The 15,519-nt window shown below is 42.8% G+C and overlaps 2 protein-coding genes across 2 annotated transcripts in view; one reads left to right on the plus strand and one right to left on the minus strand.

The window, feature by feature from the left end:
* Positions 1–1,073: 1,073 nt before the first annotated feature.
* MEAK7 (MTOR associated protein, eak-7 homolog) lies at positions 1,074–13,811 on the plus strand. The gene is made up of 9 exons (XM_069026682.1): positions 1,074–1,174; positions 1,384–1,498; positions 2,599–2,775; positions 5,335–5,565; positions 6,038–6,182; positions 6,810–7,250; positions 8,478–8,596; positions 9,434–9,613; positions 10,633–13,811. The coding sequence occupies exons 3-9, from the start codon at positions 2,608–2,610 to the stop codon at positions 10,765–10,767; spliced, it is 1,419 nt and encodes a 472-aa protein (XP_068882783.1). The 5' UTR covers positions 1,074–1,174; positions 1,384–1,498; positions 2,599–2,607; the 3' UTR covers positions 10,768–13,811.
* Positions 11,613–15,519, minus strand: part of ATP2C2 (ATPase secretory pathway Ca2+ transporting 2) — a 28,273-nt gene continuing 24,366 nt past the window's right edge. The window contains exons 25-27 of the mRNA XM_069026681.1: positions 15,256–15,351; positions 14,815–14,956; positions 11,613–14,200 (exon numbers count right to left, since the gene is read on the minus strand). Coding sequence (XP_068882782.1) covers positions 14,088–14,200; positions 14,815–14,956; positions 15,256–15,351 — 351 coding nt within the window. The 3' untranslated portion in view covers positions 11,613–14,087. The remainder of the gene's footprint in view (positions 14,201–14,814; positions 14,957–15,255; positions 15,352–15,519) is intronic.

Genomic DNA, 15,519 nt, shown 5'->3' on the forward strand with positions numbered 1-15,519 from the left:
GAGTAATGTAAATGAGATGGAAAGTTGTCAACCTGAAAAAATGTGAGTTCTGGGATCAGAGTTTTGCAACCACTGAGATTAAAATTTTTCTCCCAAGTATTCACGTCTGACTGAAGGCATGGCTAGTCCCTGTGACTTTGCACTTGTCCCTCAGCCCATGTACAGCCTTTTTACCTTTCAGCCTCAAACCAGCCTGATTTTGCCAGTCACGAGATAGAAACTGAACCTATTCATTGAGAAATTGTTGCGCTTTCCCTCCACTCCCCACTGCCATTGAAATTCACCAGAGCCTGAGTGCTTACCCTGAGAGTGACCTCTGTGTGTGTGTATTTATCACACACACGAACACACAGCTTTTTCCTTCCCAAAGGCCACAACCTGCTTCCAGCACAGATCAGGGCCGGCAACACCTCCTCCCACAGACCTTCCCAGGACACTTTTGGGGATGCTTTTTAAAATGCTTCAGCACGGGGCACCCGGCAGCTCAGCCCTGAAGGGATGCTGGGGGTGGTCGCTGTGTCCCAGCTATAGCTCTGAATTTTTACTCTTTTTGAAACACGTTTTAGGGCCAGGGAGGCTGAGGGAAAAGGGATGCCTCAGGAAGAAAGGTCTCCTCAGGGAGGAGGGCTCCCTAAAGGAGAATCTCTCTAAGATGAAGGGTCTCCTCAGGGAGGACGGTCCCCTCAAAAAGGAGACTTTCCTCAGGGCGCAGGGTTCCCTCAAAAAGGAGAGAAGGGCTCGCTCAGAAATGGGGGTTTCCTCAGGGAGGAGGGTTCCCTCAAAAGGAGGGTTTCCTCAGGGAGAAGGGCTCCTTTAGGGAGACGAGTCTACTCAATGCTGAGGAACCTCTCCGGGAGGGGGGGATGGCCGCGCTCTCGCTGGTCTCCGGAGCTCTCCGGCTGTCTCCCCACCGCCTTCCACCGCGGGCTGCGGCACCGCCCGCCCGTCCCCCTCGGATCGCGGCGGCAACACTGCCGCTCCTCGCCTTCCCGGCTTCCCTCCATCCCATCCCTTGCCTGCCTCCCTCCGCCCGTCCCTCCCCGCGGCCGAGGGCCGGCCCCGCGCTCCGCCCCGGCCGGGCGGGCGGAGGTGCCGGATGGCGCCGGCCGGGGCCGGGCTGGTGTCACAGCGCGGGGCGCAGCGGGGGCGGAGAGCGGCCGGGCCCGCCCTGCCGGTAAGCGAGGGGCGGGCGGGGGGCTCGCCTCAGCCTCAGCCTCAGCCTCAGCCTCAGCCTCAGCCTCAGCCTCTGCCTCTGCCTCGTCACCGGCTGCGGAGGGATGGGCTGAGCTAAGCTGGGCACACCGGGAATAAACCGTCCAAGGACCCCCTTTCTCCAGCGGTTCGCTGCTTCAATTAACAATATCTCCACGGTCTGTCTTCTAGGTCGCAGTGGTTTCCATTCACCCCTCGGTGCTTCCCCCACGACCGGCATCTTCCTCAGGCAGACAAGGCTTTAGGCCTGAAGGTGAAGCAGCCACAACTCGGCCTCTTATTTACGGTAAACAAAGTGGAGGACAGAAACACCGCGTTAGGCTCAACAGTGTGTCCTTCGGAGGAGGCGGCTGAAGGGCTGCGTGATGGGCTTGCCTGCAGAAGAGGTGTCAGGAAGGACATGGAATTTGCAGAAAAAAACCCTACAAAACGATCTTGTTATTCCACATCTCACCTTTTTCATATTGTCACCCCAGACTTGTGTTTCCCCCAGACATATGGAAGGCTGATGGCAGTGGTGGCTGTCACTGTGGTCATGGTGGAATTTGGGATTTCAGGCCTTGTTAGGTCTGCGCTGTGCTGCTCCAGGGAGAAAACCAGAGCCCAGACAACACAAAAAATCAAATCTGTGTAATGCAGGTGACTCCTGGGACATTGAGAGAAATAGTTGTACCACTAAATGTGTAAAACAGAGAAACCCCAAACCAACCACCCTATTGCCAACCTTAATTCTGTGGGTACCAACTCCCAATGATTGATTTATTGGTTTCATATGAATCTGTGTGTTTTTAATGGGTCTTGAGTTGTGTTCCTAAATGTTTTTGTGACTTTGTTTCAAATGATTTTAGTATTATGTCCTTAGAAAAAAACACTCTCATGTCATTTTCAGAGACTTTGCAGTGATGTGTTTTAGTGCCGTATCATATTGGCAAACTTAGCTGTAGTCCATTAATGCACCAGAAAGATGCAGCATAGTCTGTCATAACTAATCCATTATCAGGCTTTTCCCTTCGTGTTAGGGATGTGTTCCAGCTGTCAAACTCATGGTCACTTTGTATAAACTAATTTAACCATTAGGTCATATTGGTTTTTCCATTTGATAGAGACATGACAGGTTTGCATTGGTGGCCAGGGTGGTTTTAGCAAAGAGCTGTCAGACTGTTAGCTTTTAAAGCACAGTTGCTGTTCACAGATGCTCTCCAAGTTCATGAAATCTGTGTGAATACAGAGACAATACAGTAGTTTTAATAATTTCCTGTAAGGCTACTAATTTGCTGTTCTTGTAAAGCTTGCACTGGTATGTTAGTCTGTTTGATGTGTCTTTCATGGCCCTTGTGATATCTTTCTGTGTTTAATGTTTCTTTGATTCTTTTTTCTTTGCTTCAGGTTGAAAAGATGGGGAATGCAGAAAGCAATGCTTATCAGAATCACCTTTCCAGATTTCTTCCTGAGGAGCAGTCTGACATTGATGGACTATTCAATACCTTATCAGGATTGAGTGGCTCAGCTGGAGCAAAAAATGCCAAAGCTGCAAAGAAAACTATGACTCTGGCAGCACTACAGGCAAGACAATCTGTTATTCATTATATATCTGGGATGTAGTGCATTGAACAGAATTCCAGAAAGAAGCTATAAAGATGTGGCAATAGTTATTTTTCAAGGATTGCTCATCTCAATTTAATTTTTCATAATTTGGGGCAGGATGGATATTTAACTTTTGCTTGCAGTTTAACATGAGTAGTGACTTTCAGGTTTGCATTCATTTCTTAAATTGCATTTTTGGGTCCATTTGCAGCTTTCCTGATTCTGAAGTAAGCTGGGGTGTATGGAAATATTTTTACAGAGACCTGAAAAATGGGAAGAATATTTTTCCCCCTGGAGTCTGTAGTGGGGGGATCATTTACAGATTGTCTTGAGAAGCTGTCACAAAGTCAGTTTTTATTTGGTTATGCTTGTCTCCCTCAATGCATCACTGTCTCTAATCTCTTCACTTGTACTAAAAGCAGAGAATTCAATTTGACTTGATTAAGCTGTGGCTCCCTGTTTTAGCTAATTAACATGCATTATGCTTCTGATTAACTTTGCATTCATTTTCTAATCAAGAGAAAAATGATTCATTGGAATCCTTAATACCTTCAGCTAGTCAGGAACTAAGTGGCCCAATGAATGTAGTGGTAAAGTGCAGTTTTATATGTATTACACAAATAATGGAGTCAAATTAAAACTCATTGAAAGCAGCAGGTTATTTTAAGATGTTCAGCAATGCCTGTGCATACAGACCAGCTTCAGCCTTCCTGAGCTGTCACCAGTTTTTGGAGCACCAATTTTGGAAATGATGTTCCCGCTGCCTGGTTTTTCAGCATTAATTCATCCAATGTCCTTGGTGCCTGTTATTTGTTTGGGACCTGGAAGAAGTTCTCTTTCTAGCTTTGCCCTAGATCAGTGTGATCTCTGATGAACATTTGCCTTTTCCCTTCCTGGCTTTTTGTTTACCAGCTTAAATTAAAATCTTTTGGAAGACTTCCTGTAGGTGCAGGGACAGTGGCAATGCCATTTCTGCCTTGTAGGTGACAGTGCTCATGCCTGGGCTGGACTGAGATGTGACAGATTTGATCCAGCAGCAGTCTGGTAACACTGGTGAGGTCCCAAGCATCACCTCCTGTGCTCTGCTTAGGTTACACATCTTCTGGGCCAGGGCAGGCTGCACTGCATAGCTTGGGAAGCAGGTGGAGCAGGAACCTCCAGATTATTTCTTGAAGCCATTTAAAACAAGAGTTCTAAACTATCAGAGATGTGAGTTAGATGGTTATTAAAGATTCCTTTTTTACACACCTCCTTTTTTTGCACTCCGGGTCCACTCTTTGGAATAGCTAGAAGCACAATGGGACAGCGCAGTGAAGGGGTGGGATTAGGTAGGTAATTCAGCAGTCTGAAGTAAAAAACCCTTGAGTATAATCTTTTAGTAGTGTTCCCTGCTGCCTCTCCCACTTTAGGCTCATGTAGGATTTTTAGAAAGCCTCTCAAAGACAGCTGTACCCCCTGTGACCATCCCTCCCTCCCTGTGGAGCACTCTGATGTGAAAGGCTGTGGCTGCTGTTTCTGCTCCTGCTGGAATCAATGGGAGTTGTACCACTGACGTCAGTGAAAGCAGCACACAGCTCGGGATCTTGGATCTCTTGTGCCCAGCAACAGCCATTAACAGCAAATAGGAGCAGCCCAGGTGGCTTCCACAGGAGTGGCATTGAGCCCGGGAATCAGTAATAGCAGCTCCCCTGAGTGGAGTAGGGCTTTCAGGCATGTGGGGCTCCACTGATTTCAGCACAGTCCCCACTGAGCTACACCCCGTGTGCAAGAGTCAGGTCAGGTCTTCAGCACGTTGTGCACAGTGCTGTGCACAGTGAGGACACTGGGTAATCATGTCCTCCTGCATGCATGTATTTGAGATGATTTATTTTTAAACAGTGTAATTATCCTGAACACTCTGAAAGTTGAATCCAAAGTCAGATCTTTCCCACAGAGCTGTGATGAATGAATGATGTATTCCAGCTAGATTTCAATTCAAAGGGCCAAGCATGCAATTCAGATGAATAAGTGCTGATTTTGACTCTCTCCTAACATCAGGGATGCTTTTTAAAAATCAGGTGATCTGTGCTTCAATTAGTTGCTATGCAGAGGGAAATTTCCCAGGATTGTTTCTACAAGTGCATGTAGGGTTAAACACTGCCTTGAGGATAAAACTGAGATAGGGAAAACACTACTTTCCTTTTAAGTGACCTCCACTATCAAAAGCAGAGTTAAAACGCAATTTGGAATGTTCTACTGGCAGAATTGGAAACCTTTGCACCAGAGTTATCACCTAGAAACCCTTTGCTTATACCCTATTAAGACTTTACAGTGTTGATTTTTCTGAAGTCCATAGCGTTTCTAGAAAAACAGTACCAACCTAAATCACTAAAAAAATCACTATAAAAATAGAGATTTTTAGTTTTTCTCTTGGCAAAGCAGCTCTTTGACAAAAGTTTATTGCTGGTACTACATTCTGTATGTCAGCACAGATTACCTGAAATACATCAGTTATTCTTCATTTGTAAAATGTGCTCTTTGCTGTTTCTCTCACTGCAGGCACACACCCGGGAGCCCCTGCCAGAGCCAATGACTCTTCGTTTGTACAATGGAATGAAAAGCATTGACCTGCCTGGCAAATCATCTGGGCTGAGTGAACAGATTGCGAAGGAGCAGTTTGTAATTTTTATGTCCAACCTCTTAAAAGGGAATGCAGATGAGAAGATTAGCATAATAATGAGAATGATCGCCGGGACAGGAGGGCCTCTGAAGGGCAAACAAATCCAAGAGGTAAACGAGCAGTTAAATGTGTGTTGGGGAGACAGTAAGAGAGCAGGGCTATAGTTAAGAGCCAGCAAGGGCTGTGGTGTGACTGGTGCTTCTGAGAACTGAGCAAAATGCTTCCTAGAGCTTTAGTTACAGGATCAGCTATGTAGCTTGCAAGGTGAGAGAGTGAGATATCACAGAACAGTAATTCACCAGCAGCTCCTACACTGCAAAACGTGACCCTCCCCTCCCTCTTTCATTCTCTATTTTATGGAGGTGCTTTGTGAAGTAACATGTATCAAACGTCTTGAAAAAGGATCCTTTTCAAGACCTGTGACACTGAAATAGCATTTCTGTAGTTCCTGACTTGTCATGGCAAGAGATGTTTCTGCCTTTGGGATTACAGCGTCAGTACTGTTTGAGTTTATCTTCAGACAGTCGTTTGAAGCTCTTGGAAATTTCATTTAAGAAATACCAAAATGGTGATGTTTTAAAGTTCACAGAGGATCTGATCACATCTGTAGTCCACGTACTGAGCTACAGGAAGGAGCTGAAAGGTTGGAGTTTGGAGAATACGAGGGATTCTTCAAGTGGAGTTAAAGCTTTGGCTTCTGAGCTGCTCTCGGAATTGAAGCTTCCAGGTAAGCAGCCCTGATTCAGCATATCCCAGAGCTTGTGTAATCAGTGATCTCATGAGAATTTCTCTCTTTAGGTCACATCTTTGAATTTAAAGGGTGAGACCAAAATTTCGAACCTAGTGCTTAGAAAATGACATGGGAATTTTATTTATTTTACCTTACCATCTTTCTCCCCTAAATTCAGGTGAGATTTGGTTTGAAGTCCCAGTTTGTTGTGGAACTTGTCTGTTTTACAAATACCTGACTTGCAAGTGACAGGCATGGGCGTCTAAATATCTTTTATTTAAATAAAATTTATCATATATTTATGGCTATGTCCTTTTATAAAGCATAAGTCTATCTTTGCACTGCTGTAATAACAGATTTTGGTGTCTTGCAAAGAACATTTCATGAGTTGTAGCTTGTGTTTCTAAATCATGACAGCCCAGCCAAAGAATGCCACAGGTAAATGGTTCTCAGTCCTATTGTTGCATTGGCTTAATGTAGTTGACACTTTACTGTTGCTGGCTCCTTTCATATGTGGTTTTCTGTTCATTACAACAATGGAATATTGTGTTTACACTTAAAAATCACCTGATTATTTTCGAGACCATGAGACTTACTCCTGTCCCTGTGTGTCTTGTTCTTTAGATGGGACAAAACCTGTGGGTTCTCAGCTGCTGGAGACAAATTTTGATCAAAGTGGCATTGAGGACTGGGTGTACCGAGTTCCCCAGATCTCAGTTTTCCTCAGTGTTGTCATCAGGCAAGGCCTCCATGTCCTGCATTCCCTCCCAGACCAAACCAACGACATCCTCAACCTGGTTCCCCACTGCAAAGGCATCAAAGGAAGAGGAGTTGCCAGTCTCTTTGACATCCCAGCCATCATCTACATCAACTCCCACCTGCCTGCAGAGCTGCAGCACAAGTGGCAGCTTTTATTTTCCTCCAGGCTGCATGGGGAAAGCTTCTCACAGTTGTGTGCCCATATAGTGAACAAAGGCCCTTGCATAGTGATCCTAAGGGACGTGGATGGTTTCCTCTTTGGTGGGTTTGCATCTCACTCCTGGGAGGTGAAGCCACAGTTTCAAGGTAATACTCACTTTTCTTTTTTTAATATCTCTGGTAAACATTCCCTGGTTTTTGTACAGGCACAAGAATCCTGTCCCCTTCGTGGATACTGTCTTTTTAATGAGCCACAGTGTTTTTTACACTTCCAAGTGAATTTTTCTGTGGCAAAAATAACACTAAATTTTCAAAGAATATAAAACACACGCAAAGTTACTCTTAGCATGGCAGTCAGGCGAGTTGTTGATTAATATTTATAGTTTGTTATTTGATAAGGCTTTTAAAATTGCAGGACTTATTGATCACAGAACAAGTTTTCAGGGAAATCTATCAAGCCCTGTAGCTGCTTAGATGGAAAATTAAACGAAAATGAAGGAAATAGAGCACAGATGATGAATTAGTGTCTAAATAAATTTGCCCACAGGATGGCAGTCCTCCATCAGGAACACTTGAGCCTCTTCTTGCCATTTGTGCAGTGTCTTTGTTCCCCTTCTAAATCCAGCAGCCAGAGGATTCTTTGGACAAGCTAAACTTCTTGTTCCCTTAAAACTTAGGTGGGGAGAGAGAGGGTTTTTTAAGGACTCTTTGTAAAGAATGTTTGCGATGGATTTGTGAAGAAAAAAAAAACGGGCTTTGGGTATTCGATGTTGCTGGGAATCCTCACTTTGGCTACATTAGAAACTCAACTCATGTCCTGAATGAGTAGTTGAAAATGACCACTTCAGACAGTTAGTATAATGTCATTTTACACTGACTAGACGTCCCTTTCCTTGTATTCTTTCCTCATAAAGAAACATATAAAGCATAGAGGGCAAGCACAGCTCAGGTGCCTCTGAATACCAAACTGGGCATGGTGAAAATTGCTCTAAATCCTCAACTCTAAACTGATTTCTGTATCAGCGTAGTCAGAACTGGGGGTGTCTGCACTCACACCAATTTGTACAGATCTATCAGTTGGCCAGTTTTAGGTAATATAGTGCAATCTGGGCTAGGTGACACAGTGACATAATGTCCTAGTGGTGCTTCTGACTCTGCCCTTGATCACAGCCTGTAATTGCATTGATTCCTGTGACTACACAGAGTTCATTGAGAATAAAAAATAGATCTAAATCTTGATGGGAGATCTACTGGCTTTCTGAGGTGGTAGCTGCTTTCTTTGAATTATTCAGCTTCAATTATGTTTTCTATTCTATTTGTAGGCAAGTTATTGCTTGCCCACTTGTCTGACCTGAGGTGCTTCTCTGTTTGCAGGTGACAACAGATGCTTTCTGTTTTCAGTTTTCCCCACTCTGGCTGTATACACATACACAGGGTACAATGACCACTACATGTATTTAAACCATGGCCAACAGACTATGCCAAATGGACTTGTAAGTATTCAGAAATGATGATTTGGAAATTGGATTTGTGGCTGGTGTTTGGAAGGGTTTTGTGGTGTTTTGGGGTTTTTTTTGGAGAGCAGATTTGTTTCACTTGTTACTCTCTGAGGAAATTTGCATCCCCGAAGCAGCACAAAACAGTGATCTGTGTAACTGAGGATTCTTCCACTGGCTGCTCTCCCTGCCATGCCAGCTGCTTTTGGAATTATGGGGGAGAAAGCCCAGCAGAATTAGAGTGCAGACATTGCAAGTAGCTGCTGCTGCTGCTGTGTGATGACAGGGGCAGGAGCTCCTCTTACTCAAGTTCACAGATGAGCTCTCCAGATGCAGAGGAGTTTCTATAGAGCTACAACACACCACCTGTCTTGAAAATGCTTTACAGTTTTGGAGCATTTTGTGCCCATAACTTTGGGAATTGCAGCAGGCTGGAATTAATTTGCTCTAGAGAAAGTGAACAACATCAAATGACATTATTGGTTTCTGTAGATACTTTCCTAAATGGAAAAGAGGCAGAAAACCCAAGCACTGCCACTCTGTTTGAAATGGAACTGTTAGTCAATAAACAGAAGCCAGGAGCTAAATTTCACAGATATTTGTATTCTGTAAAGCTTAGAGGTAGGGCAGTATCACTCAGGTAAATTCTTACTTGTATTCAGGAATAACAGATGTGGGTGCAGAGGCCCAGCTTCACTCAGAATCCCCTTCTTTCACCTACTCACAGAAGTGTGGCATAAATACCGAGCACAGCAGCTTGTTCTTAGGTTTCCTAACTTTCCCAGTCTGTTTTCCCTGTGCAGGATGTGTTTGATGTGCTGGTTTTCTTCCCAGGGTATGGGTGGACAGCATGGATACTTCGGGCTCTGGATAGACAGTGACTATGGGAAGGGCCACAGCAAAGCCAAACCTCGGTGCACCACCTACAACAGCCCCCAGCTGTCAGCTAAAGAGGATTTTACACTGGATGCCATGGAAGTTTGGGCAGTGGGAGATGCCCCTGAGAGTGCAGGGGTAGGTGAAATTGTGAATTGAACCTGTGAAATTGTGTCCTGGTTGGAAGAGAAGATGTGAATGCAAAGCTCGCAGTTGCTGTTTTCTGTTTAAACACTGTCTCTCCATTGTAGTGAATAACATCTTTAACTGGCCCTGTGGTGCCATGAGTTTTATAGCAGGCAGACAGCGAAACAGTAGTGGAATTATTGAGGGTGCCAACAAGAAAGAATACCAGGAGCCATGAGGTGATGAAGTTAGAGTAGCAGTACTTTATTCTGAATTTCAAAAGGCCTTTTTGATATTGAGGAATGGTCTCTGGGAGGAACCTCCTTGGAGGGGCTCAGTAAAACCCAGTGTTTCTAAAACAAAAGGTACTGGAAACTCTCAAGGAAAGTTTAATCTGTAATTCATGAAGAGACCCAAATGATTTCTTTATCAGTAACTTTAAATTTACTATTGTTTTACAATAAATTTATGTGAATAGGTTTATGCCAGTCTTTCTGCACTTGGTTTATTTTTGGAAATGAGCAGGAGCCCTCTCTCCAGTCTTCTCTATCCCTGCAATTTATTCTCTTACTAAACTGTCTGGTCTGTACAGTTTGGTGGGGTTTTAAAATTTATTTATTTCTCACTTCTTTTCATACTAAATTCATGTGCCCTGACTTTGCTGGACACATAGCTCTAAATAGAAACAGAGCAAACTGTTTACAGAAAATGTTGAATTGTAACTGGATCTCTTCTTTAAAAACTTTAGCACTTCAGACTGAGGTGAGGTTAACCAGGATGTCCTGGCTGGCTTGTAACCTGAATAAGCTTGAAATAGTTCACTGTCATCCTAGGAAAAGTTTATGGCCATTTTGTGTAGCTGCAGCAGTAAAAATCATTTGATGTATCCCAGTGAGTTTTGGAATTGGAAATACATCTTCTCCATTGTGCCAAGCTTGCAGACCACATCACTTATGGACTTTAGAGTGTGTCCCTTCCCTGTAGCCTGGCATGGACATTTTAAATTGACTGTATTTTATTTTGTTTTGAAGAGAAAAGGCAAGAAGAGTATCCTGGATGTGGATCCTCAGGCTCAGGCCTTGTTAGAAATGGCTGGAAAAAGCCGTCAGAGCGAAGGTCTGCGGGAGCCCATTGAAGAGGATGAAGATGATGATGATGAGAACTAAAGGAGCCACAGTAACATGAAAAACCTTTACTTTATTTGCTTCCAAGTGTTAATGTTCCTTGGACAAGATTTTTTCCCCTTTTTTTCCCCCCTTAAATTTACCTAATTGTCTGGGACAAAGCTTGACCCTTGTGTAATATTTAGGTGTAATGCACTGTTCTGCCCAAAGGGTTTTGTTTGGGGAGGACAGAAAAAGTAACTAGGGACATAATCATTAGGCATGGCTAAGGTCTAGCTGAATATGAATCTGTTCTCATTCCCCCTAGATCATGTCTGCACACTAAATGGAAAGCAGCAGAAGTTACTGATAGTATGGCTTTCTGTCTTGGAGAATTGATATGTACATAGTTACATATTTATAAAGCCTGTTCAAGGCACTGATTAAAGCTCTTATACCTCAACTGCACATATTTATTTGCATGCAATGGAATGAGTCAGCAAAGCTGACAAACTGTAATGATGTCCTACATTGGTGAACATAGCATAGTCCACATGATGCCATATGAAGGGTGCTATTAATTTGCATTGCTTCAGTTAAAGCATTAAATTTCAAGCTTTCTAAATCAGATTTTCAGCAGGTGACTCCATATTCTGTAAGATGTCCAGAACAGTTATACAGCAACAAATTTTATACTACTGCAGTACCCTTGGTCCAACTCACTTCACCTGTTTCTGCAGAAACTTGTCTGTAGGTTTTTAAACTTGGAACAGAATCACTGGAGCCATATTTTTCCTAAAAATGGGCCATACCTCCAGCAGGAATTCTCTAGGGAAGGTACATTCTTTAGTAGCCTCATGAGACTGAAATGAAAGATCAGGCTTTTAAAAAGGTTGAGTAAGAAGCAGCCACATTTAATTGAGAATAGGATCTGTGGATACCTTGTGAAAGAAATAAAAATCAGGGTTATGTGTGTAAAATGTTTAAAGAAGATTGCTGTACACTTTATTTCCACATAATTAATCATTACTCTATTATAGAAAAATATCCCCAGAATGTGAAATGCAGTTGTTGGGGTTTGTGCTCTGTTTTGTGGCTGTTCACCAGTCAGCACCAGTTTTGTCAGGTCTCTTATACTCAGGACTTTTTCTACTTGAATTAGTTCCCATCTCTCAGTAATTATTAGTTTGACCTTGCTAATTCTATGTGTAATTAACTTGTCAAAAATAACCCTGATTTCTACCAGGGGCTGTAATTTCTAACTCAGCAAAAAGCTTGGTTATCAGTGTCTCTGGTTGTCAGTGTTTCTCCTCCTGAGGAAAAGAACTGTGTCAAACCCCCTGTGTCCTGGCGTGAGTTTGTCTTCTTTGCACCTTACAGAAAAACTGTGTTGTAACAATAGAATTCTACAATTCCTGATAATGTGGCCTTCCTTCATGTTCTTTCCGTTGGTGTTTTCTTGTATGTGATTTTTTTCCCCCCACCTGTTGTTTTTCATAGGGAGCCAAATTTGAATATTCTGAACAATTTGCACTTGTGCCTTAATGTGGATCTCGTTTCTAAAAATTATATTAAACAACATGAATTTAACCTTGAAAGGAGAGCATGAAGAAATCACTCCAGCCAGGCATCCTAGGACTCAGCTGTGTGTTTTGTGGAGTACCTGAACTAATGCTTGGGGCATTTATATACTGCTTGTTCCAGTACAGAGGAGGGCCTGGCATAGTGTCCTTTTATCCTGTATTTGCTTAGAGAAACCAGATAGTCTCCCAAATTTGTAAAAAAAATATAACCATCAGAACAATTGCACTGATACTTTTGTATAGTTTTCTTCTCTATATATATTAATAATGTTAAATTGTACAATGTAAGGAGTAGCAAGTAAGTACATGAAGCTGTCTGTAGGTGTGGTGATAGCAGCTTTTGTTTGAACATTCTCAAACTCCCACTCTGAGTCTCAAAGGTCTTTTTCACTTAACAGTGACTAAGCCTATTTAAATACTCCCAAGTGGATGGCATACAGGATGAGACAGTTGAATTTCTGCAGTCAACCATAAAATAAATAGCTAGACTTTATTTTCCTTCCATGACAAGGCAGAAGCTTGCTTTTGAGAACTGAAAGTATCTGCATGGGTTAAAAAAAAAAAGTGAATTGTACAAAGCTACTCTCCACCAAAAATATTTCAGTGGCCAGGTTTTGATTTTTAATGAGTATCAGTATAGCTGTTTCTTTCTAGTCCATGATTCCAAAATGTAATCCTGTTTAAACATCATCTTGTGACTATCAGCATAGCATTCTGACCTCTGAAATTGTAGATTTTTGACAAGTTTGTGTCTGAGACTCTTCACTTTGAAGGTGTTAAGCTGGGGCAAGAAGAAAACTGACACTATGGTACTTCAGCAAATGTCTCAGCAAAGCATTATTTACTAGGACTCCCACTGATGCAAGCAGCAGATGGGATTACTCAAAATTGCTCTTTAAATGTAAAAGATGGGCTTGGCATAGACTCAATTTTTCTTTTAACCTGAACCTGATGATTAAGAAATCTGGGCTTCATGCTCATACACCTAAAAATGTCCAGAAAGCTTTTGTCAGCAGTGGGCTTTGCTATGATCTGAACAGCTCAGTCCCTTTTGTGCAGTTCTTGACCCAACTGCAAAGCTCAGCATCCCTGCTCTGTTCCTGACTCATCTTTATGCTCAGGCTCTTGTGAAAGCGAGTCCCTTTCCCATTAAATCCATCCACTGCTGTGCACTGGGTCTGATCAGCCTTCCCTTTTTCTCCTGTCAGTCACACAGGTACAAAAATTGACAGCTGAGCGTTGGCACTTCAGCTGCCTGCTCTGTTTGACAGCTCCCCACAGTTTCCTTGAAAGTCTTGCTGAATCAAGGCTGGATATCTGGGAATCCACAAACGCTATAAATTGAAGGAAAAGAAATGCCTGAAGGCAGGTCTTTTCCACTCTTCTAATTCAACATAAAGGACGTGTCTAAATCATGAGTCTCACTCAGATGCTTGTCAGTAACATTTTAAAATGTAGATTTTATTAATAAAAACGATTTTGATTTAAATAAATAAAATTTCAGGCACAATAGATGTTTCTGTACAGGTGTGAAACTCTTCTTTTGTCTGGGACTAGCACAGCCTTCTGGACATACAGATTGGTGCTATAAAAATATACCTGTTCTTGGTGTAAAACAGGAGCCACTCTGGAGGTTTCTGCAGACAGCTCACCTGGCGTGGCAGAAGAGTCTCTGGTGTGAGGACTGTTGGTACAGAAGCACTTGAGTACCTTCAGGAAGGATGTGTGGCGTCACAAAGCCACGGATTTGGATTATCCAGCATCACAGCTCTGCTCCAAGTGTGTTTTAGAGAATCGGAGTCAGTTGTGACATCCCTTTGTGTGCTTTGGGTGGCAGCAGCGCTGTTCACAGAGTTTGACGAGCTCGGACACGATGAACACTGAGGAAGCCAGGCCAGTGAGGAACAGCAGGTCTGGGAGAGGAGAGAGTGCAGGGGAGCTCAGCTGGGCAAGAATCCCAGCCCAGGGCTTTTCTGCAGCTGGGAATTGTGCTGATGAACCCCTGGCTGCCCTTCCCAGTTGAAAATTAGGGACACCACTGCAACAGACAAGGAACACCCACAGCTGGGATAGTCCCCTTGGAGGGTGGAAACAGGAATCCTTTGGGATCCCTGCCCCCTGCTTGTGACAACAGCCTAATGTAGATGTAACACGGTGTGGTGGGGTGCAATTTGCTGATTCAAGTTAAAATCTGTGGTGCATTTCAGCTGGGAAACTGCTCTTTTCAAAGGGAGTGTCAGCATAATGATCTGGGAAATATCATCATACAGAGCTCCTGGAAAGTCTTGGCACGTCTGCATTTACTTGCATTTATGTGCAGTAAATCAGAATTCAGAATCTAAGCTGGGATAATATTAAATACTGCTACTATTTGGGTACAGCTCTGTAAATACCCAGGTACAGGAGCTGTTGATTGGTTTCCCCTACCAGTGATGTGTTGGGAGCTAACAGAGCAATGACATCTGCTTTCTAAAGTCACTTCAAGGAAAAAACAAACAAACAAACCATTATTGATTTTGCAACTTACCTAAAACTCCTAAATTCTCTGTCTGGAAGATCTTCTGTAGTGGAGGGATGTAGATAACAGCCAGCTGTCCCAAAAATGACCCAAGCACAGAATACAAGAACATGCGGTTTCGGAAAAAGCCGATTTCAAATATCAACTTTGTCTAGAGCAGGGAAAAAAAAAAAAAATTAAAAGTAGCTTTTCCCAATCTCTGTTGGAGCTAAATGTCACCCTGATACTTTACATTTCAACTCCATTACTTTTTAAGTTACATAAACACTAACTTAGAGCTGCATAATTGAAAGTGTACTTGTACTGTAAAGGATCATTTTATCTATATAAAAAGTTGATAAAAATCATACTGCTTTAAATTATAAACTCCTTACTAGGCAAAATGCTGGTATTCTAATGTTTATGTTTGTTATTTGAGACAAGAAATTACTGCTGACAGAGCAATCTCACCTGAGAGCGACATGTCAGGGCGTTGAAGAGGTCAAAAAACACAAAACAGGTGAAAGTCATCGTTGTGGTTCGAGGAGTTATGCCCCCTTTTGGAATCTGGAAGCACACAAAAATTCAGAGGTTAGTTTAACCTTACAAAAATATGCCAATTCAATAGAAGAATTAAATGTTCTCTTTAATGAGCCCAGTCAAATCAAAGGGTAGTAAAACAAAGGAGTAAATCTAGTTCTAGCTGTTATAGGTAGCATTCATTTCTCTCTGCTC

This window comes from Aphelocoma coerulescens, chromosome 11, assembly GCF_041296385.1.
Source record: "Aphelocoma coerulescens isolate FSJ_1873_10779 chromosome 11, UR_Acoe_1.0, whole genome shotgun sequence".
In the NCBI taxonomy this organism is placed as follows: domain Eukaryota; kingdom Metazoa; phylum Chordata; class Aves; order Passeriformes; family Corvidae; genus Aphelocoma; species Aphelocoma coerulescens.